At 45.6% G+C, this 24,503-nt stretch overlaps 2 protein-coding genes across 4 annotated transcripts in view; one reads left to right on the top strand and one right to left on the bottom strand.

The window, feature by feature from the left end:
• Positions 1-24,503, bottom strand: part of RORA (RAR related orphan receptor A) — a 616,778-nt gene that overhangs the window by 330,022 nt on the left and 262,253 nt on the right. The gene's annotated exons all lie outside the window — the stretch shown is intronic.
• LOC149852336 (uncharacterized) lies at positions 20,881-23,132 on the top strand. Its single transcript, XM_090029491.1, has one exon. It carries the CDS (start codon positions 21,507-21,509, stop codon positions 23,130-23,132), a length of 1,626 nt encoding a protein of 541 aa, XP_089885617.1. The 5' UTR covers positions 20,881-21,506.

Raw genomic sequence — 24,503 nt, 5'->3', positions numbered from 1 at the left:
CATTAAATTGCAGAAAATTAAGAGAGAAGGAGAAAGGTAAAAACATTAGCAAAGCTCCATGTCCTGATATGACTTCCATTTGGTGGCTGTCATCTAGAAGGGTACACACCTTATTCTCCATGGTGCAGTCATTTAGCCCCGCATAAAATAAGTGGGTGTTGCACAAGCCTGGTTGAAAAGTCACCAGGCTGCTGTTTGGGTCCCATGACAATAACCCCGTATGCTCTTAAGCTTCTCTTGGCCTGTGGCAATATTCCTGAGTGAACTAAGACTGTCGAAGTAGCATAAGTAGGATGGGGTGAGCAGGACACCCAGCCCAGATGCTGACTATGAGGGGGTACCAGAAACTCTGCCCCCTCCCCCCATCCCCTGCTGTCTACCGTGGTCGGCATACCCTTATCCCACTTCCCCCTTGGGGCACTCAGTGAACTTGCTACACCTCTGCTCTGTCCCTGACCCCTTCATGGAAATGGGACGTTCTGGATCAGCTGCCATTATGAACTACTTCCTAACCACATAAGCGCATCTTGTTCCAAAACTCTAGCATTGATAGTTCACAATTCATCTCTTCAAGGGAAAGTGACAGCTGAAGCAAACACATACACACAGGGTGCATCTACTGCACAGATACTGCACAGTAAAGTTTTTGGGTAGGTGTCTACATGTGGAGATTAGGGAGAAGATTTGCTCCTGGTTCTCTACAGCCCTGCAATATGCCCAGAGGCTGGCAGGGAGCACTGGACCAGGAAACAACAGTCTCCTCGCCCCTGGAGGTTGCCTGCTGCTGGGGCAGAGACAATGTCCCCCTGCCCCAGCATCAGGGAGCTCCTGGCCCTGGCAACCCAGTCAGGGGCAGGGGACATGGAAAGAGATGCAGGGGAGGGGCAGGTCCCTTCCCCCTGCCCTGATCCACTGGTGGGGCAGCTAGCAGTTAGCTCACTGCTAGCTGCTCCACTGGCAGATTGTGGCAGGGGGCTGGGACCCGCCTTCCCCCTACCCCTGCCCCACAGCTCCATGCTGGTGGAGCTGGGCAGGGAACAAGCTCCCCAGCACCTGCCTGCAGGGAGCTCCCAGCTCTGGCTCCGCAACTGCAGAGTCATTGCTGCGAGATAAGCATCTCCCAGCTGTGGTCCCCCTCGTGGAGCAGCTGCTGAGAGACAAGTGTCTCGCAGCACCCTGCTCCTTGATCATAATGGTGTGGGGGCTGGGAGATAATGATCTCTCAGCCCCTGCTCCGCAATCATGATCTGGGAACAGGGGCTTAGGGCTCCTTGCTACCAGGGCAGGGGGACATAGTCCCCACCCAGGCTTCTGTGGCGGAGCCCACAAGAGCAGGCAGCTCTTGGGGGCAGGGAGCAATCTCCCACCCCCTCATGGATGGCTGACCAGAAGCAGATTTAGCTCCCACCCAGGCATCTAACCGAGTGCTACAGCACCATTACTAATGCCAAGGAAATTTACTCAGCATTAGGGAGATTTACTGTGAAGTAAACATGTGGATGTGTAGACCAACATGCTTACTTCACAGTAAACTATGCTAATTCGCCATTAAGCCTTCTGTGTAGATGTGCCCACAGAGTTTGTGTGAGGGTTTCATGAAACCACACGTGAACACTGCTTGGGATATTGGTTAGTCTCTCCAGGGGTCAAGAATTTTCTCTCCTCTGTATGGCTTCACTTCTGAAACATGGATTCTTTCATTCTCCCTCTGTCTCTCCTGTGCAACCAATATTTATTTCCTTAGCTGGTCATGCAGTCAAACTCCTCCCTCCTTTCTCCCCCTGCTTAATTCTCCAGTGTTTGTCTGGATATCCTTCCTTCTCCCAGGCTCTCTGATTTTATGGATTCTCAGAGCCAGCATTAAACACCTGATTGCTATATTCTCTTTTTTGGGGATTTTCCATTCACTCACTAAAACCTAACTCTGTGTACTGACACTTGAGAAAAATGACCACCAAGATTTAATGACTCTGCATTGTTCTTGGCCTAGGAGACACATGACACAGTTTTGACAGCATGCCACTGACCACATGTTTTGAGATATTTAATGTTGCAGCAATTTTATTAAAATTGCACACAGGCAGATTCCCCAAATCATGACACTATGGCAGTGGTTTTCAACATGTGGTCTGCAGACCCCTGGGGTTGCTCAGACAATGTCTAAGGAGTTTGTGAAAGATAACTATGATGAATCAAAAGTATATGAATACCCACGCTTACAATTCAAAGGGGTCTGTCCTTCCATTCAAAATTTCAGAAGGGGTCCACACCTCCATTCAAATTATTTTAGGGGTCCACAAATGAAAAAAGGTTGAAAACCACAGCTCTATGGAATACTACCAGATCCGATTCTCCATTCATTTACACTGACAACAGTATTTTTCATCCACTTTGGGCAGGAATAAATGGCTAAACATTCTGCAAGACATCACGGTTTTAGAACTAACAGGTATCAGTACTAGAAACAGCTCCCTGAAAAAGAAATGTTTTACAAAGGACAGCAGGGTGGTAAACCATGATGTGAATCTCAGTGACCCTAGCACAAATAACTATGGGTAAGACAAAAAAAATCCTTGCTCCAATGGATTTCTACAACAAAGAAATTACCCTCATTGCCACGCTGGGTCTAGAATTGATGTTTCAGGTGGGTGCCGTGAAAGGGAAGGGTATAAAAAGAAGGAAGGCACCTTCAGAAATGCAGACATAAAAGAACTCATTTGAAGTTGTGCTAGTGTGACTTAGCCACATCCTGTTACACGGGATGCTTGATGTAAACATTACAGAATGCTGGGCCCAAACCTCAACCTTACCAACTAATGAAGTGGTTGAGTCTCATAATCAATTTATGTATGATGTAGGTTAAATATTCCCTGTCCTTTTCTAAAAATATAATCACACAGGTGAACAAGATGAGTTCCCTAGTTTACAACAATGTTGGGAATTTCTTCGAAAGAAAATCTGGTGGAGGAACTGAAAGCAGAGGAACTGAATTTTCAGGCATATAAAAATCATTCAAGAATGCCTCCACGGTAGAACACCACACTGGGGGTATAGACAGGCATTCAGTTGCAGTGCTGGAAAGCGGGGCAAGAATGGGGGTGTACAGACATGTCAGCCCCTTGGCTGAATAGCTACAACGTTGTCTCAAAGTCAAAGTTGCCTCAAAGTTGCTCTCCAACCAGGGATAAGCATGACAGAAATCCCACCACCACTACAAGAGTGCTTGCAAGAGCTGGGCTTTTACTCGGGGTGGCAGGGATGAGGAGAATGTGCTACCCCCATAGGGGTGTAGGGGCTGTCCTTAGCAAATGCTGCTTTTCAGCAGATACCAGATGATCATTGACACTCTGCCTGGAGGGGTCCACGACTGTTCAAGATTCAGGGGGCACTGGAACCACTGTTTGAACGGTCCCAGAGCTCCCTGGGACTATTCAAAGGGCAGAAAGATTGCCTACCGCCCTTTTTTGAACAGTCCTGTAGAGACTTAGGACTGTTCAAAGGGTCAGGAAGAGGGCACTGGCACCACTGCTCGAGCAGGCCTGGGCGTCTCCAAAGCATGGACGATTGGTGTCTCCTGAGTCTGGGTGGGAACCAGATCACTGGGAGTGGTCCCCAGCAGACAATTGCTGACTGGGTGGGGGGTTCCTAGTGGCTGACGGGGGGGTGGGGCTAGCAGTGATCACAGAGCCCAAAATCACCAGCAGCAAAACCGGAAATGTACTTCTGCCGGCACTTCCAGTTTTGTGGCTGGCAGTTACAGGGGATGCATATGCACCTGCACCTGAATGCAGCCGCTACATGTCGCCAATGCTTCAAAGCATTCCCAAGGATCTTCAGCAGTCACAGTGAGATCTGGAACTGTTCAAGTGGAGATGGCAGCCCTGACAGCTTGCTGCTGGGCAGGTTATCAGGGAGCCAATGCTCTCCTCCCCCTTCAAAAGTTGCTGTTTGCAACAACTAACACTTTGTGTCAGGTTCACATTTTTTTTTGAAGCTGCAAACCACCTAAAAGTCTAGATGCTTACTTTTTGTGCTAGGAAAAGAGCATATGTCCTGACAAAAATGTAAGGTCTGTCCATGGCCTGGAACTGACCTGTTGGAGGATCCTAGGCAAGTGACTTCACTTCTCTGCCCCTCAGATTCCTTATGTGTAAAATGGAAATGTGACAGTGAGCTCCTTTAAAATCTGCTAGTGAAGTGTGGTGTAGAAGAGCAAATCATCAATTTTCGCTCTCCTTAGCAGATATTCAAAAAATTACCTACCTAAACATTATACATGAAGTCACCAGAATTTCTAGCAGCTATGTATTACCTAGGTATATATTTCTGACGGAAAGAGTCTCTCAAGGAACAATGAAAGCAAGCATAAGCTATTGTATCTTGTTACATGATCTATAGTGTATTTGCATGGAGATATAGTCTAATAGAAAAATGGATCTAGATGGGAATTCAATGGTGTGAAATGAAATATTTTGTATGGTGCATTAAAAAAAGCTTGTCTTGTCTGTACTGACACAGTAAGAGAAAATCAAATACATCTTTGAATTCATTGCATAAATAACTTCAGGAAGAAGCCTTCTTCACTGCAGGGTGCAGCTCAGATGGATACAACCATCCGCATCTGTGCTTTAATGCCTTTAGACCACTAGTTTTAGACATCTCCCTCCAAGAAGATTAAAATGCAGGCCTCTTGGGGGCAGCCGAAAGAAAATTGCTTTTGCCAATATGTAATCCAATCCCCACCCGCTCAGACAGCAAATGCAATGCAGTGTTATAATCAAGGCAGTACATTACAGAGATACTTTGGTGCAAAAGGCTCCATGCAGCTGAGAACTTGCAGAGTAATGACTCCTTGACTGGGGTTTTTCAGAAGCTGTATGCTTATCCTTTGGTGGGTGACTGAATTACTGCATATAGCAGTTAATCCAACATAAAGAGTTTCTAAATGTAGTCCTAGTATAAATCACCCCAGTCTTCTTTAGAATGCATCTGTCTCAAAAGGATCAACAAATAAACTCTGAAGAGAATGAAGTTGCTGTAACATTAGCAAATCAAAAGCCTGAAGGACATTTTAAAAATGTATTTTTCATGGTACTTTGAGTTTAGAATTGCATATTTTAAATTATTTATTCTATTTCATTATAATTTTTAAACAAAATGGTTTGGTTTTCTATCTTTGGCCCATGTACACTGAAGTCGTACATCTTAAAAATAAATTCTGATACTGAATTCTATACAGTTTAATATTCCACATATATCCCTATGGCACATGAATGCATTTTGGAGACTGTTTATGTATCCTGCACATTAGAAGTAACAAGCTCTGCCTTCTTCCAGACACTTAAGGCAAAATCCCATCTCACTTTACAAGCCAAATGGCAGCTTTCCAGCCATGTAGTTGCCATATTTGGCATTTATGCACAGTTTGCAATCTTATTCCACACACAGCATGAAGAGCAAATGTCCACACAGCTACTAAGCATGCACAAGCTGTGTAGTGGTCAGGCAGATACGCGGTTCCATACGTGTGTACCTTAACATAAGTCCTGAAAGTGTGGCCTCACAAAAGTTAGGTGGATAAGAAGGCCCTCCCACATTTTAGCCTAATGGCTAGGGCACTCTTCCAAGTGAGAGATCCAAGTTCTGTCCTTCTTATCCAGAGGGGATTTGACCCTGCATCTCTCTGAATTCCCCATATGGTGCTGTAACCACCAGACCACACAAGTCAGGCATTACCCAGTCTTGCTCTCCAGCCCTCCTCTGGAAGCTGGGCCACTGTGTTTTGCATTTAATATTAAAAAGGGTGACAAGAAGTTTTTACCATCCTAGAAGCCATGGTTCAGGCTAGACTCTAAAACCTGCTCTCTTCCAGGCCAGTATCCACCTCACTGAGCCATCCACTCTGTCTAGCTTGTTCCCTTTCTTCTGGCCCCACATATCTCCCTTGCTTCGCTGCCCAAGGGGCCAGCCCCAAATGGAGTACCGGAGACTGGCCCACTGGTTGGAGCACTGTGCCAGGAAGTTGGAGAGATGCAAGTTCAAATTCTAGATTGTGCTGGGGAATATATATCCTGAGTTTCTGGTTGTCTGGGCGAGTACCATAGCCATTAGGGTATTTGGGCTAAAATGTAGGAGGGCTCCCTACCCCCAGCAGCCAGGGGCCTTTCTCAGATACAGTTTAGTGACTTATGCTTGCCCAGTACATGCATGCACAGCACTACATACCAGCCCTGCCAGCACACTCCCAACTGTATATGCCTAACAGCAATATAGACACTTGTGTGTGTCCATGCTCCAAGTGCAGTAGGACCGCAAACTGTATGTAAGCAACCAGAATGGCAGTTATGCAGCTGGGTAACTACTATGTAGGGGCATAAAATGAAATGGGATTCTGCCATTACTTTCCCCTCTAACTCATCCTCTTCTTGAAAGCCTTGAGCAATGGAGAAACATTGGTGTTTTCTATAGTGATATTAGATTTACTCTGTTGGACCTAATGGGAACCTAATTGGGGTTCTCTGAAATTCTGCTACTATCAACATTCAGAAGCTTCCTTGGAGTGCCTAAGGTAGCCACAACTGTGGGGTACTGACTGAGGGGAGAAATAGGCACACAGATGGCCAGAAGCCAAAACAGTTAGGTCCCTGGCAGCTTAAAGCTAACAGTTTGACTAGTATCTAAAAGCACTAGCATCTTTTATGGCTAAAATAATAATCTGTCAAATTTTTAGTAATGCATATAAAGGACTTACCAGAAAAAGACTGCAGAGATGAAGTATCAGAGAGTGCCAAACCTCCCCGAACCCATAAAAACACTTAAACTAACTTGTGTACTCCTAAAATTCCACAAATGCTTTTTCTGCACAGAAATCCAGAACCTAGCTTTCCACAAGCTAGTTTACATGCAGTACATACAAATCATCCCCACACTGTGTTCCCACCCTGAAGGGAAAGACTGTGGTATATTGCAATACTAACTCATAAATCATAGTTGCAGTCTTATGCCATTTTATTAAGATCTTCTCTTTTCTTACATGCTGTTTTTGGTTGCCATTGCCTAAGCTACATAGAGACAGCAGCTGAAAAGGGTTACCATAACCATAGACTGAATAACCATTTACTATGTCTAATTAAAACTACAGAAACTGACCTGCACATCCAGTAATACACCAGTGGTCTTAATGTAACAGACTCCATCCTTTTAACAAGGCCCTATCAGACAAACACTACTTGATATATAGCCTACTACTCACTACATTACCATGAAGACCTCAGATTTCACCTTAACCAGTCTCATAGCATTCAGACCTTTCTGATCTACAGTAACTTCCAAGACTGTCTAGTACACTAGTCTGGGGCACTTGTGCAGCAAGTACGTATCTTCAGATCTACAATGATTTATTCTGTTAATGGCCCCTGTAGTAAACAACACTGGAGTACCCTTGACATGATGGACTGTAAAACTATCAATGCAGTCATTAGTGTGTCTCCAAAAAACATTCTAGTAAAAAGTCTTCAGCAACTGTATTACATGTAAAACTGCAAATATGTCTACAACAGAGGCGCATGTGGAAATGACTGACAGAGTCTATCCAGCGGAGTCCATTAGGAAAATCAAAAGATACACTTGGAAAAAGAAGTCTCTCTAGCTACTCATTTAAAAGACTGTCAAAATATTTACACAATAGACCATAACAGAAGAATCTATTCTCCATGTGGGTGTGCAAATCCCTTTAATAGTAACGATGCTCTCAGTATACATTGTTAGGGGATATACGTTCACAGTTAGCACTTAAATAATACTTATTCTAGGTTTCTAGGGCTCTCATAAGTGTACTTTTCTCTTTTTCCTTACCACTCCTAAGTAAAAACATGGAAATGTATACAAAATCTACATTCATATCATGCTAAAGCTCCAGGGAATTTACTTTAAAGATGAACTCCATTCTTAACCAAGACTGGCATGCCCAAGTAAGTGTTTTAACAGTTACAGTCATCTGTCAAGGACATTCCAACAATGGGTGACGATGGTACATTGGCGTCTACTAAGCCACAACAAAGTGCATTAAAGATTTACATTCCTATCAGCTTTAACATTAAGTTTCTAGGCTTCTGGCAGTTTTAAGCCAAACTCTTAACTTTTTTCTTATTTTTCATTATGGGAAAATATCTATAAGACGATAAAGAAGCAGAGAAAATTACTGCCTGAGCTACTGAAAGTGACTGTTGAAGCAAAACAATTATTCTATTATAAATTAATAATGCAATTCATCTGTAATCTATTATTGAGTGCTTGAAGAATAGTTTGTGCTCAAATAGACTGAAATTCTCTCTAGAACCCATTTATTGTAGAAGATAAATTTAAGGGTAGTGTCACATTTTGAAAAATGTTATTTTATTGGCTGTAATTTTTCATGGTACCTGTGGGGACTGGATGACAGCTCAACACTGCAATTGTCCTTCATGTTGATATCCTTTTTTTAGCTGAAACTATCCTGGGAATATACTAAATGTGATTTATTTGTCCCTGGACCAGTAAAAGGTTTCAGGCAGGTGAAAATAGATGCACCGCTAGTTGAAGAGAAATAGGAAATGAGTCCAGCATACTTATTTAACAGAAACTAATAACCAGTGAGGACTATTTAATCACTCCATGCTACAACTACATAAAAATTTGTATGGAGTCACTTCTTCCCTGCCCCCAATGAAAAACCCCCAGCCACTCACAATCAGCAGCCAACTGCTATAATAATGAGATATCTCTTGCAAATAATTTATAGTGCCATCCTCGGGACCCAACTGGTACTTTGCCTGTGCTACTGTGGCTAATTTTCCAAATGAAATAACTCTCCCAAGTTTAATTTTACTAATGAGAACTAGTCAGTGCTCTCAACTAATGGCCTATAAAACTTCAGTTTGAACAAATTAAGCTAATTTTGAGCCATCAAGCTTGTGCTTGTTAGCACCCTTGGGCTAATACTACTTAACTACACCAATGTAAATTTGGACTAACTCTCCCGATTATCAGATTACTCTGGATGTAACTTAGATAACCCAGATCAGAAACTGGCCCTTTAGCCGCAGTAGGTATGGTGAGGAAAAAAGGAAAGAAAAAACTGTCAGTCATTTTTGATCTTAGCAATTTTACATGAATGTTACACTCCCCTAAAACCATAAATTCATGTTTTTAAACACTGATATATATTTACCTCTGTTGTGTGCCCTGTAGCCCTGTCCTGTGACCTGTAGCCTGGCAAAAGACTGCTGGGCTCTGCAGGACTTCAGCAGTCTGTCTACAGACCACATGCAGGCTTGAGGCCCCAGTCACTAAATGGCAATTATTGTAAAGTCTCCTTGGGCTTAATTCTATTAGGCAATGTACTAACAACTGCAGTTTCAGTGAATAAAATCATCCTCTTGCAGGTAGAAAAAGTATGAAATATAAAACAGATTTAAACAGAATTTTGAATTGCTTTTGGGGTGCTCATTAACCCACTCCTTAATTCACAAAAAGTATACAATGAAAAATTTATTATATTGGCACTGTATAACTTCTTCTTTTAAGAAGTTATCAATCAGACACTATAACCACCAACTGGATTGAGAAGAGATAGAGATGGACCTTTTAGACTAACTATCTGACATTCTTACTAACTGGCTTATGCCAGTGAAGCATTCCCAGCTGCCCTTCCTTATTTACAAGTTAGTAATGCAGACTGACCCCCTAGCACCATGCAAGCTTTGAAATTTTGATCTCAAATAAGGATCGATAATCATATGAAGTAAAATTAAGTAAAAACATTCATTAAGTGGACTGTCCATGGTTTGAAATATCAAAAGCCCAAAATAACTTTTGGAAGAATCATTTCCTATGAACTACCTCAGTAAAATCCTGACTCTAGGGTTTCTTGAATGAAAGGCCCTATCAATACACAAAGCACAGAAATGTTACTAGTAGCCACGGACCACCCCAAACTAGTACATCATATGTCGTGCATAGCAAGACAAGTTGGAGAAAGTATTTATTGCTTGTTGAGGAGCATGTGTTAATTCACAGAGCTCTTGAATAACTATAGTAAGAAAATAGCTCACTTGCAGCATACTCTGACACTTGCTTGTTGAGACTTTCCAGACCTAGAAGCCTTTCTGAAAATACAGTTCAAGTGTTGAATACTCATGTTCAGAGACTGTCCATTCCTTTCTAAATTGTTTAGTTATGCTTCTTATCACTTTAGTCTTTGGGTTTTGTAAAAACTTCAGGAAAAAAAGTGCTTCATTTGTGCAAGAGAAAAAATATTTTGGGTGTTGCTATCATGAAATTAGTTTAATTACAAATTAATTGCACAGGTAATTTGCATCATCACAGATCCTCACAGGAGGGGAGAGGCTTCATACCAGCTATGAACTGACTGCCCAGGGAAGTTTTCCATCTATTGACTCCTCTGTGAAGTCCTGTGAAATATGAAGTTACATTTCTACCCAGGAGAACTTTTACAATCTTTTCTCCAGTGCCTGATGAAGGGTGTTTGTGCCCAAAAGCTTGCAATTAAAGAATTTTTTTTGCAATAATCTTGTTGGTCTAATAAAAGATATAATCTCTACTATGAGTCCTGATTGCCTTTAATTACAAACACACTTAGCGGCTGACTTTATTCTGCTGAAATTATATTGTACATTGAGAAAATACCCAAAAACAGAACATAAGCTTATTGTTTAAAGGAAAATAATGTCTGCTGGGCCTAGCACTGTGCTGGCCCCAGCCTTTCCTACTGCCCCTGGGGTAACTTACCTCACACCAAAGCGCACATATCCTTGGGGACAAGTAGCTAGGGCACAAGGTGCACCAATGCAGTTGTCCCCAGGGAACCAAATGTCCACACACATCTGAACACACCCATGGTGAGTATTTTTATATCACTGCCATTGCACAATTTCTTGAAGATTGGGGCTGCTGTACAGAAAAGGGATTTTAGAAAGTAAGAATTCAAAGTTTTGTGTCAACATTGTTCAAGGCCGCTCAAGTGGATTTCAGGTAGTTTGCCGTTAAGCTTTTGAGTTCAGCTCTCAAGTGCAATGTGCTCTAAATACATGACCTGCGCTGAACCACTGCCCTAGCAAGCTGTAGCTATTATTCACTTCACAATACAAAGTCTACAGTACCAGAAGGCTGGATCTACATGATATATTAACTGCTTTTATGAACACCACTTGCTTTAAGAGACTACAGCCATCCAAACTATGCACAATACCATTCATCAAGTAAACCTCACAAAGATGTTTTTCAAATCCTCCACTTCTTTTTCAGTCAAATACATCCCTTAAACAGAAAGGGAAGGAAAAATAAAGGCCTAGCTTGAGAGACGAAGCTGAAGTGGTTTTTGTGTAAGAGAATCTTTTCCCTTTACTTCCAGAGAAGTTACTCACCAGTACCCAATTATAATCCCTGTCCGATGCTGTCAGCCTCCTTATGTCCTATGTAATTAATAGCTTATGGACTGACTCAATGCACTTGAAAGTAATTACTGGTAAAGTGAGAAACCTATCTCTAAACAAATGTAACATTACAGTTTCTCAGATGCCTTTGCCTTGATCCCAAGTAACCTTACAGCTGCAATATGAACTAATTGTCTGCCCCATTAGAGATTAAGGACAGATTCTGTGGTTTCTTAATAGAAGCTGTGAGTGACACAATACAATTAGCTAGATCATAATTTTCGGGGTTTTTTTGTTTTAGTCCTAAACCCCTAACATGTATTCATTCTATCTCTGATGACTGGATATCTGAGACCATTTTTTAATGCACAGGGATTAAATATTCCTCCTCAAACAAATGCAAAAGAAAAGGTGCTTGATTGATACACTGGTGTCTTACACAGCCCCTATCACAAAGTGAATAGCTGAACTGAACTCCACCAATGACCTTACAGAAATATATTATAAAACAGACTATAGCGGTGCATCTAGATGAACCCGGCCATGTGGTATTTGGCGTCTGCAGCGCCACATACTCCACAGTCTGGTGTTCTCCACACTGTGCATGTGTTGCTCTGTTTTTTTATTTCTATGGGGGGTTTTTTACCCCTGGATATCCACAGGCACAGGCATTCCCCAGGGATAAGTAGCTGCAGTACAAGGTACGCCACTGCTACTTGTCCCCAGGAACCAAACATCTGGATGTGCCCTAAAAGATGGCATTAAAAACAGGTCAACAGCCTGTAAGGGGTGGTGATAGAGGTGCATTAGCTGAGGTTGGAGGTGTTCTTTTGCTTGCACAGATCTCTGTGCATTAAGCATCAGGCCCTGAGGCTAAACCACAAGTTCACTGCAATGGGTTCACAACTCTTCCAGTTGCTTTAAGATGCAAGCGCAGAAAGTCTCTAGCAGCAGTCCTACAACTCCTTTCTCCTGATATCCAGCCCTTCAGCACCACAACTTTCCTTCTCTACTGGCAATAATTACAGCCAAGCACAGGAGAGACAGGTGGTAGGTGGACTGTTCCCTAGGAAGGCTTTCTGTTTTCATTCCTTCCAGAAGCTTTTCATTCTCCATCTTCCAGTGGATCCCTTCTACAAATCAGTCAGCCTGTGCCTTCTGCACAGCTCCCATAAGCTGAGCTAGAAAAGGAGGAGTTGTTGTTGGGGGTTGTGCTGGCTGAGGGCAACTCTTAGGGTTGACATTAAATGCAGAAGGACCTGAGCAGCAGTAGGAAGAGCTAGAAACCTGTTGGGAAATAATATTCAGATTAGCTTTCTAAGCACATCTTGTAGACCCCAAGTAGATTGGAAGAACAATCCAACAGGAACCTGCACACTTTTTGTGGATCATTTCTCAGTAGCGGGTGCTTCTCTCTCAAGCACAAGAGGCAAGTGATCCTTTCCTGCTTTTCCTTCTGTGTTGCTGAAGGCTGAAGTTGCCCAGGCAAATTCTGAAACTGCACTATGTCATTTCAAATCTTTTTATTTTCTCTAATAATTTCTGATCGTTCTTATTTTTGGACAAGGGCATTATTCATACACGGTGGCTATATTCTTGTAAGAGGAATCTATTTCTCAATATGAGGCCGCAGTTATATGGTACTAAAAACAAAGCTTATCAAAGAAATTCCATAGTTCCACCTGGATGTTCCATGAGCAAGGAATACATCAGCATTTACTTTGTATTTTATGAGCAACACACACCTCAAATTCTGCAGGTAAGTCAGATTTAGAAGGTCAGATTTATGTAGCCAGGTACCGTACAGCAACAAAGAATTAATTTATTGCAAAAAATACTATAGGTACGGCTCCACTCTACAGTTCATAATATTGCATGTTTGTTTGAGGTATACAGTAGCAAATGATCAAAAGCCCCTAAGTAAAATTAGCTGGTCAACATAAAATAAGAAAACTTGCAAAGAACCCAAGTGAATCCATAGAAGCAGTGTGCAAACACAGTTGATAGTAATCTGTCTTCTAAGGAAGACATACATTAGCGTGTATAATGCCAACCTATGGTCCTCCACATTGGATATTAAAAAATAAATAAATAAAAGAGAGGAAAAAAAGATGAAGGTTCCTTTCTAGATTCACGACTGCTAAATTCTTGATCTGTCTGTAGATTAGTGCTACAGGGCACGGACTCAATATCAATACAGAGTCATAAACAATCCAAGCCAATTGTCAAGTAGCCCTTATAAAGTCTCAGGCTTATTGAGTGCTTGCACACGTGATGATAATTGGCCATTTCTGCAGTTCAGTTGTGTTACACTGTACATGTGCAGGGTTTTTCTACAATTTAAGTGAGTTTCCTACATTGTAACCTAAACCACATCCACACGTAGTTTTGTTTGCAATGTGGCTATTTGTAAAGTTGAAGCCTTTGACAGCTTGCCCTCCCCTTCCCCAGTCCCCGCCACAGGAGAAGCACACTGAAGGCAGAAGCAGTGAGGGGCCCAGTCTTCTTTTTCCCCCCACAGAGCCTACCTGTGTCTCCCCTGGCCGGGGCGCAAGCTACCAGTGGGCTGAGTGGCCCCAAAGTTGTGAAGGGCCCCAGTCCTTCCTTCTGTGGCAGCAGCACTACCTGGGGCTGCCCAGGTTGGCAGCTAGTAGGTGGGCGCTGTCCCAGCTTGGGCTCAGGGAACAGCTGGGGCAGCATCCACCTGTTAGCCGGCCACCCAGGTGGCCCCGGGGGCGGAGGGGTGTGCCACTGCTGTGAAGGAAAGGTACAGGGCCCCTCACAGCTCAGGGCCTGCCAGCAGCTTGACCTCCTGGCCATGGGAGAGGTGGGCAGGCTTCCCTGGGGGTGGGGGGTGGGGCAAGGATCAGGCCCCTTGCCGGTTTTTTTTCTCTCAGTGGAGCCTGCTTGCATGAGCTGCCACCGGGCCACACAGCCTCTGAGCTGTGGGAGGTGCCTGGTCCTTCCCTCCATGGCAGTGGTGCCCACTGGGGCCACCCAGGCAGGGTGGTAGCTGCCACGGATGCTGCCCTAGCTCACAGGCAGCACCCATGAGATCCAACTCTGCCCCGAGCCCGCAGAGGGAGTAACGCCCAGCAGGCTCGGGGAAGTGGGTGCTACCAGTAAGCTGGGGCAGCACCCGTGCAGCTAGCACACCACCCAGGTGGCCCCAGGGTGCGCCACTGGTGCAGAGGGAAGGACCGGCCACTCCGCAGCCCAGGGGCTGTGCGGCCCAGCAGCAGCTTGCATGTGCAGGCTTTGCTGAGGGAAAAAAATTAAGAGGTGGTGAGGGGCCTGATAGTTTTTTTCCACCCCAGGGAGCCTGGCCCACCTCTCCTATGGCCAGGGTGCAAGCTGCCAGCGAGCCCTGAGCTGCGGGGGACCTTGGACCTTCTGTCATGGTGGGCGCACCCCCCAGACAGCACCTGCCTGCTAGCAGCCCACTCAGCCGCAGTGGAGGGAAGGACCAGGGCCCCCCACAGCTCAGAAGCTACTTGGCCTGCTGGCAACTCGCCCCTGGCTGCAGGAGAGGCGAGTGGGCTCCACAGGGGGTGGAAAAAAAGGATCAGGCCCCTCACTGTAATGGTGACAAAAGCCCCTAAATTGAAATGGTGGGTTTTTAATAATTATAATTAAAAATCCACCGTTTCAATTTAGGGGACTAACCCCCCGTCACGTGTACAAGCAGTCATTTTAATTTACTCATGCTGGACCTACAACTGCCTTTTCAACCACATGTATGATGTCTTGTGTAATGTCATGGAAATTTTTTGAGTATGTGCTGCCAGCACAGAAGAGGTTAAACTGACATGCGCAGTTTGAAGCTGTGAGTGGAAATTTCCAAGGCTCACCCAGTCCTTGCCCCCTGGGTGACCTGCGGAGCTGTCAATCATTGCTGACCTACTTTCCCCACAGACGCATGCTCAGATTGTGTCAGCTCCTGACTGAGAGCATGCTCAGTCAGAACCTGACATGAGGTAATCGGACTAGAAATTTCTCTGCGGAGAGCACGTTGATTGGCTACTAAATTGATATAAAAGTTCTGTGAGCCCCTCCCTCGGGGGGGAGATCGCGTGGACCAGAGACAGAGGCTGCTGCTGCAGGGACTGTTCTCTGAGTCAGGCTTCAGGGCCTATTGATCTCCTCCTTCGGTGGCTTAGTACTCGTTGTATTACGGTTTTGACTACGTTCATCTGGCTTCCTGACTTACCTTTCGAACTGATTAACGGCTTACGATTTCGGATCACCCTATGGACTTTGTTTAACTCGGTTCCGGATCACCGACCTCGGCTTTCCTTCACCACCTACGACTCTGCTCATCCCTCCAACTGACGTCTCCGCTGCATCACCTTCTGGCTACTGACCTCGGCTTTCTCATTTGACCACCCGATTCGTCCATTGCTGTGGACTGGCGTCACGCGGTTCACCATCACCGTGTTACAGTTCGTTTTATTGTTTGTTTTGTTGTTTGTAATCCCCATTTATGAGCTGTTGACCAGCCCTGGGACTAGGTCTTCGGACTGAACCTCGTGGGCCAACAGACCCCTTTGTTGTTAATTGCTTGTTTGTGTTTCAAAACTGTAACTGAAGACCTTTCTGCCTACGCCTGAAGCGTAAGTCAAATAAATTCACCTGTTTTTCCTCAACCCGCTCCGAGTCCCTAACTCCAGACTCTACGCCGCTAATCCCACCTGTCCATATCAAATTGCCACCCCGGCCCACCGTGACCTTGGGGCCCAATCCTTCGGTTTTCCCCGACATGGCGTCACGAACAGGATCAATGGGAGGCGTATTGGAGTCGGAGATTATAAGGAGTTGCCCATGGAGCAACCGAGTCCGGCAGACCATCGGTGCCGAGGACTTATGGGACCACATAGCGTTCCATCAGGCCGCACCGGCTGAAGGAACTGTGAGCGGGTACCTGTCCCTCCGGGGAGAAAGTGGGGAAGAATGGGCCGTTCGGCTCACCCCAAGTGCGCTGGGTTGCATTATCCAGGATCCTCGGGCCGTTTACCGCCCAAGGGGGGAGACCGGGACCGTAGCCCTGGCCCGTAAGAAACCTTCGGGCATGGCAACCTCAGGCCCGGACCGAGAATTCGCCCGGTGCATAAAGTATGTGAAGGAGGGTGGTGAGGATACCCCTCCTGACGGGTTTAACTGCCCGACCCTTGCCATCGGGTCTAGGGGGCATGAGCTCTTGGTCCAGCTACGAGAGTGCCTGGAGAAGGACGGCAGAAAAATAAAATGGTCGGGACCCCGTTGGAAGAAAGGCCGTATAATAAATGTGCTTTTCCGGGAGTATGTTGTCTTACTGAGGGAGCTAACTGACACTAGGGCCCAGCTCATGGCAGCAACCAGAGCTGTGACACAAAAATTGGCCGAGCGGCCATTACAAGATGGCGCCGACCAAACTGTCAGCGCGCCAAAACCAATGCTGACGTCACGACGCCCAGCTCCACCCATCCCGAGCCTGCCTTCCGGGAAAACCCCGTCTATGATTCCGCCCACCAAGAGCCGGCCTCCCGCAACAGCGCCACCTGCTGTACGCAAGCCACCGCCTCCGTACGTCAGCCAGCGCCACCAGGAGGACGTACGCGAGAATTGCACCCAAACGGATAACGAAAACTGCAACAAAGTAATTAAGCACAGCATAGGAACGGAAACAACTGAAACAACAAGCGAAGATAAGACTAACAACGTAACCATAAGGAAATCAAGAGTAAGCACGAATACTATTGGAACCGACACGAATGATGTAACAAGAAGCTTAACGATTAAAACGAGTACCATCGGAACAAACACAAGCAACGGATTAATAGAAATGACTAAACCAGTAACCAAGATGAATTATACAAATGAAATCATAAGTGCTGATGAAACTGAGAACGACTTCATAAGAGTAACACGAAATAAACCAAGCCAACAACACAATGATTACACCGAAGAACTGGTATCTGCTTTTCCCATTGCAGTCCAAAAATGGGTAACTGATCCTCAGGGTCAAACAAGACAGACCATCACGACACGAACTAGAACACGCTCTGAGATGAATGAATTGAGGAAGGAAACTGGCATCAGAAATGATGAAACACCGATTGCCTGGTTGGGGCATCTAGTAGCTGAGGCAGGGAGTGAGACCATCAATCAAGATGAAGCCTTGCAGCTTGTGCGCAATTCAGCTTGGAGCCGAGCTAAAGTAGTGGACCCGGTGCCAGTGCTGGCCAACTATTATTGGCCAATACCCATTCCAGCTCTGGTTACCGAGGCACTTCAGAGGAAGATCCACACCTGGCACGAGGGACATGCGGGTCGTGCGAGTGCTACCTCACTGGTGTATACAGTGATCGGAGCCTCATACGCCATGTGGAACCCAGCCCACCAAGCTCTAAATTTGACACCTGCTCAGGTGCAGGGGGCATGGCCACACAGATATGTACTATCATCTGGGGATGTACCTTGTTTACAAGAAGCGGTCGATGCCGCCACTGAAATCTACGGTGGGAATCAAAGTATTACCGCGAGGTTATTACTAAGTACATCCGTGAATGGGCCCGTTATCCATACTCTGGGACAGCTCGACCAGTTAAGAGGAGCCATGGAGAAGCAACAACATCAAAAGAGTGTAAGCTTCGACAGGGATGAGAAATGGGAATCAAGATATGTACACATGATTGAGCACAATCAAAAAACTACTGATAAAAACCAACGGAAACCACCTCGAGTGTCACCACAGGAAACAAGAAAATATTACTCTCGATCTTCTTCGCCGCCAGCCCGTACAAGTTACTCACCGCCCCAGAGGACCCCTCTAGAAAGAGCAATGTTTGGGTTCCTTCTGGAAAAATCTGGCCTAAGTAAAGAACAACTGAGAGCCCTAAGAGATGAAGGACAGCGAGCTCTCGCCAAAGCTTTAGGGTTCATTGAGAGGCAGAAGCCAAAAAACGAGTGATCGCCATCGGCGGAAGTCCGGCGATCGATGGCTTGACTGACCCAACAAGGCGACAAACGGACTCAGCAATCGAAGTAACACAAAGCAAACGTAAGCGAGACGAACCTAAACCGAACTCAAACGAGGAAACGATTAACGAATTGAAACGAAGCGAACTTAAACGTGATGAAGCAAAACTAAGCGGACAAACCGAACTGAAACGGCGTAACCCAGAACGAGACGAACCAAAGCGTAACGAATCTACACGAAGCGAAACTCAACGAAGCGAATCCAGACGACGAAATGAAAAAACCGAAGTAAAGCGAAGAACACAAACCGAACTTGAAGAAACCGTGATAACCGAACCAAAACGTACCAAAACGAAACAAAGTCTGAAGCATAACGAAACCGCACGAAACGAATCGAAACAAAACCAAGAAAAACCAAGCGTAACGGAAACTATTTTGTCTGAAGGAGTACAGGAGGGGGTTGGAGAAAAAGACATGGAAGCCCGAACCGGAAAACAAAAGATATTGGTAGCGACGAACCACATGAAACTCTTTGATAGCGATCCTCGACCGTACGCCTCAATAGAGATACAGAACCCCGATGATCCACATGACATCACTACGGCAAGATTCCTACTAGATACAGGAGCCCAGGAAGAAATGAAGGAGGAGCTTCGAAGTAAGAAGCTACAGTCACGACTAGCAGAAGTCCAGAATATTATAAAGAACCTAAAGGAGAAAAACGAAATCCTGGAAGAAGAAATTAAGGAGCTGAGGGAATTTAAAAAGAACTGTAGATTGCAAAGACTTAAGAATAAGAGCTGTGTGTGTATTGTTTGTTTTTCAGGTCACAACAGCCCTAAGTGTGTGATAATCAAACAGACCCAAGAGGAGGCTGAGATGGCACCAACCAAGCCTCGGTATTATATGAAAACGGAAAAGAAAAAATGGAGGACTCCTAAGAAGAGAAGAGCTCAAGTAGACTCCACAGTTAAAAGGGAAGAAACATTTATGAACAGGGTTAACGTAAAGGTTAAAATTCCAGAAAAGCTGAAACCGTGGCTTGTTGATGACTGCGATTTGATCACAAGGCAAAGACAACTCTTTTGTCTTCCTGCCAAAAAGAATGTTGATTCCATTCTAGAAGATTATACGAACTACAAAAAATCGCAAGAAAACACTGATAACCGAGAATATGTTGTGGATGAAGTTGTTGCTGGGATTAAGGAATACTTCAATGTAATGCTGGGAACTCAACTGCTGTACAAATTTGAGAGGCCCCAGTATGCTAAAATCTTAGCAAATCATCCAGATGCTCCCATGTCCCAGGTCTACGGTGCACCTCATCTGCTACGACTCTTTGTGAATATTGGGGCTATGCTTGCTTATACACCCCTGGATGAGAAGAGCTTGACTTCACTATTGAAGTACCTGCATGATTTCTTAAACTATTTAGCGAAGACTCCATCAACGCTGTTTAGCGCCAGTGACTATGAAGTAACCTCGCCTAAATACCATCGAAATCACCAAAAGCAATGAAATCGCAAAGTCCATCCAAATCTGGGCTTACCTCGATGACATCGCCATCATGGGCAGGAACACAATCGAAGTAACCCAAGCCACGAACGATCTCATCCAACATTTAACTGCTGAAGGATGGATCGTAAATAAAGAAAAATCTCAACTGCACCCGCTTGCTGACCACATTCATTTTCTAGGTTCCACGCATAAAACAAGCACCAGTCAACCGGACTGCAAGGCTATTTCCTTTCTTTCTTTTTCTCTTTTCTTTTTTGCATGGAACTATTTCTTCCATAGACTTGGAACAATCAACTGGCCAAGTTATTAATGATGATACATCTAAAAAATGAAGTACTCCCCCTAGACGATACGAGCGAACCCTCGCCACGACTAGTAGCTACTGATGAAGTGTTCCCCTTAGACGATACGAGCGAACCCAGGCCACGACTAGTAACTAATGATGAAGTATTCACCCTAGACGAGACGAGCGAACCCATTTGTATTGACCCCTACCTCACTTGGTTGCACGAGCGATGGAGTCATCCAGGCCCCAAGGCATGCTACTCCCGATGGCGTGAGACCATAGTAGAAAAGCCACAGTATGGCTTACATCGTGACTGGAGGCGCGTAGTCCAAGCCTGCGCAGCCTGTGCAAAGGAGAAAGTACATCCCACGAGGAGCACGCAAGGAGCCCTCGCAAAAGAAAATTTCAACCCAGGGCAAACCTGGCAAGTCGACCTTTTTGGGCCATTACCTGGAGCCTCAGTCCCAAATAAGGGGCTACTCGTTATTGATCTCGGCTCTCGGCTAATGACCGTCGTACCCCTTCGGAAGTCCCACGCCGCAGCAGTTACTACAGCCTTAACCGCCGTCTTCGCGATGTGGCAAGTTCCCACCACAATACAATCGGATGGTGGGCCACCTTTTACATCGAACACTGTCGAAAAATTTGCTAGGTCATATAACATCACATGGCATCATCACCTTCCTTACCATCCCCAGTCCAATGGGGTTGTGGAACGGGCCATAGGACTTTATAAAGAAGCGCTCCGAGTAACGGGAAATGGGAGTTATCGAAATTGGACAGTCCGTAATCATGAGATCCTAATTAATCTGAATGCGACCAAACCCTTGTGGGAACAATCTACGGAAAAACCAGTCGAACCATGGGAGAAGAAATTTGCAGACAACGAGTTAGTGTGGGTCTCCCTTCCAGACCATAACCATCGCCATCCTAAAGTTTTGCAAGGCGTAATACAATCTGCAGAGAGCTATCCGAACACCTACTTGGTCACCCTTACAGATAGCGGACGGACCATACTCACCCACCACAACTGGCTATCGAGACGCTCTAATACAGAAACGATTCTACCACAAGACGTTAACGATACCAATGATACTACTTAAAGTCACAGCTCCTGTCCTCCCAGCAAGGGGGCAACTGTTTGTCCCTTATTAAGTGCTGGAAGGTACAGGAGAAAGAGGTCTATAGGAAAAAAGGACACGTTCTGTTGTTTTGTTTATGTTTGTCGTTTCAGGTTATCGGATCATTCCTCAGAGGATTTGAGAGGAGCCTGGAAATTAGAGTGACAACTTAAATCAGACAAGGCTACAAAGATGCCAAGAAGACAAAAGGACTTTGGAGTACTCTGGGTTTTGATGTGTTGTAAATATGTTACTTTTGTATCTACGGTATCGATCTCAGATTCTGAGCGGTCTCAAAATTCGGTTCTGTACTTGTTGTCAATGTGGGCTAATGCCACGGGAGACGACGAGACTGGTGAGGGATTGACCGCGTGTCTTAAAGTCCCTCTGTCCGTAGAGGATTCGGTCCTCATCCCATATTCAGTACCGTTTGACATCGAAACATGGTTTACCAAGGTCTCAGAAAGTGGGGAGAATGTTATCAATATCTCTGTCCCCTTGATGGGAGGAGGCTATATTCTGACTAGTTACACTTGGCCCCGTGGATTTAATCTCACCACTCTCTCGCTAATCACTCGACCACCTCGTGAGGAGTGCTGGGAAAGGGAAGCTCCGTGCGCTTGTTCCACTATCCCATGGGGGATACACCCCGAAGGTGAGGATTGGTCTCGACCAGACATGTCGCTAAAGTGGGACCCCCGCTCAATTATCCCACCTTGGCACCTCACCCTCGTTCCCAGGGGAAGGAAAACTTCCGACCCTGAGGTCGTCCTCTCACCCCTCGTAAAGCCTACTCCCTTGGTGGTGTGGAACGAATCATTAACAATCGATCTAACTCAGCCAGGCCCCAGGGGAAACAATTCATGGTTTAGTTTTTATTACCCCATATTACGAGCGGTGTTAGTAAGTGCTCTCTGCCATGGTGTGGAACAACCCATTAGACAATCTGGCCCCCCGGAAAGGACTAGGCATGCTTTTCCTGCCCCAGGTCGATGCTCTGAATTGAGTACACCAGCACCTTTGGGAATGGTATGGGCATGCTCGGACGGGCGATTGTACACCACCCTACCAGCTACATTATCAGGTGTACAGTGTTTCTTAAGTTCGATTTTATTTTGTCCACCTCTACAGGCTTCCACGGCACACCCGCCGAGTCCCCTTGTGTCACACCGAGATAAAAGATCTCGTACTCCGGTGTGGAGTTCTTTAACGAGTGGGGAAAAAGTTGCCCAGGGACTCAGTTGGGGTTTTGAGGGTCTCTTTTTCTGGGGACTCGCGATCGCCAAAGCCCGGATAGCATTAGCACAACTTTCTGAGCAGGTTGAGTTACTTGCAAATCATACGGCCACGGGTTTTGACCTCGTAGACCAACAGCTACAAGCAGTGTCGCGCATGACTATGCAGAACCGATTGGCGCTAGATGCACTCCTCATCCAGCAGGGAGGACTGTGCCAGTATTTGAATCTGTCCCACGATATGTGCTGCATAGCCATCCCTAATGTCAGCGTCCCACTACAAGGTCAAATCATCAAAATCCGAAAAATTGCAGAGGAGGTCAATTCCATTGCGGGAATAGGAAAAGGATGGCTGTCTAGAATATTCAATTGGTTGGGCTTTAATGTGTCGTCATGGCTAACGAATTTGTTAACACCATTGTTATCATTTTTATTCGTGTTCTTAGTTATCGTTCTTATTGTTAGTTGTATTTCTAAGATTCTGACACGGAAGGTTTCAGCTTTGTCTGTACACATGTATTCCATCGTTCCCTCTCCCGATAAGTTTCGGAACGACGACAACACCGAGGGGGAGGAGGTATAATTCGGCCTTCTAGCTTCTGTGCTGACAGCAAGGGGGCATGTCATGGAAATTTTTTGAGTATGTGCTGCCAGCACAGAAGAGGTTAAACTGACATGCGCAGTTTGAAGCTGTGAGTGGAAATTTCCAAGGCTCACCCAGTCCTTGCCCCCTGGGTGACCTGCGGAGCTGTCAATCATTGCTGACCTACTTTCCCCACAGACGCATGCTCAGACTGTGTCAGCTCCTGACTGAGAGCATGCTCAGTCAGAACCTGACATGAGGTAATCGGACTAGAAATTTCTCTGCGGAGAGCACGTTGATTGGCTACTAAATTGATATAAAAGTTCTGTGAGCCCCTCCCTCGGGGGGGAGATCGCGTGGACCAGAGACAGAGGCTGCTGCTGCAGGGACTGTTCTCTGAGTCAGGCTTCAGGGCCTATTGATCTCCTCCTTCGGTGGCTTAGTACTCGTTGTATTATGGTTTTGACTACGTTCATCTGGCTTCCTGACTTACCTTTCGAACTGATTAACGGCTTACGATTTCGGATCACCCTATGGACTTTGTTTAACTCGGTTCCGGATCACCGACCTCGGCTTTCCTTCACCACCTACGACTCTGCTCATCCCTCCAACTGACGTCTCCGCTGCATCACCTTCTGGCTACTGACCTCGGCTTTCTCATTCGACCACCCGATTCGTCCATTGCTGTGGACTGGCGTCACGCGGTTCACCGTCACCGTGTTACAGTTCGTTTTATTGTTTGTTTTGTTGTTTGTAATCCCCATTTATGAGCTGTTGACCAGCCCTGGGACTAGGTCTTCGGACTGAACCTCGTGGGCCAACAGACCCCTTTGTTGTTAATTGTTTGTTTGTGTTTCAAAACTGTAACTGAAGACCTTTCTGCCTACGCCTGAAGCGTAAGTCAAATAAATTCACCTGTTTTTCCTCAACCCGCTCCGAGTCCCTAACTCCAGACTCTACGCCGCTAATCCCACCTGTCCGTATCTAATTGCCACCCCGGCCCACCATGACCTTGGGGCCCGATCCTTCGGTTTTCCCCGACATGTAACAGGCAAAGACAGCCGGGTTCCTTTGATGTTACTAAGTTGCAAGTAGTCAGGTCAGGGACACGGCAAAGTTAATTACTTAATAAACACAGTTGGGAAGGGGATTGCACCTGGGGTGGAGCCAGCAGATACTTAAGTCCACACCAAGGGGTTTTCCTTTGCCCCCTGGGGTACAGCATGGAGAGATTCAGCAGGGACACCCAGTGCTGGACCAGTTTGCAGATAAGACCAGCTGACTGTAGGTAACCACGGTGACCAGTGAAGTAAGGAGGTGAGGAAGAGAGGAGAAACTTACTGGCTGAGAGAAGGTCCCATGGAGAAAGGA

The sequence above is a fragment of the Crocodylus siamensis genome, chromosome 15, assembly GCF_052110815.1.
Source record: "Crocodylus siamensis isolate JL-2025a chromosome 15, ASM5211081v1, whole genome shotgun sequence".
NCBI lineage: Eukaryota > Metazoa > Chordata > Crocodylia > Crocodylidae > Crocodylus > Crocodylus siamensis.
The sequence above is the reverse complement of the archived record's forward strand: the minus strand, read 5'-3'. Positions and strand labels throughout refer to the sequence as shown.

Bases quoted from the DNA above. Each gene is read 5' to 3' on its own strand.
- LOC149852336 (XM_090029491.1), top strand. From the start codon at position 21,507: ATGCCAAGAAGACAAAAGGACTTTGGAGTACTCTGGGTTTTGATGTGT.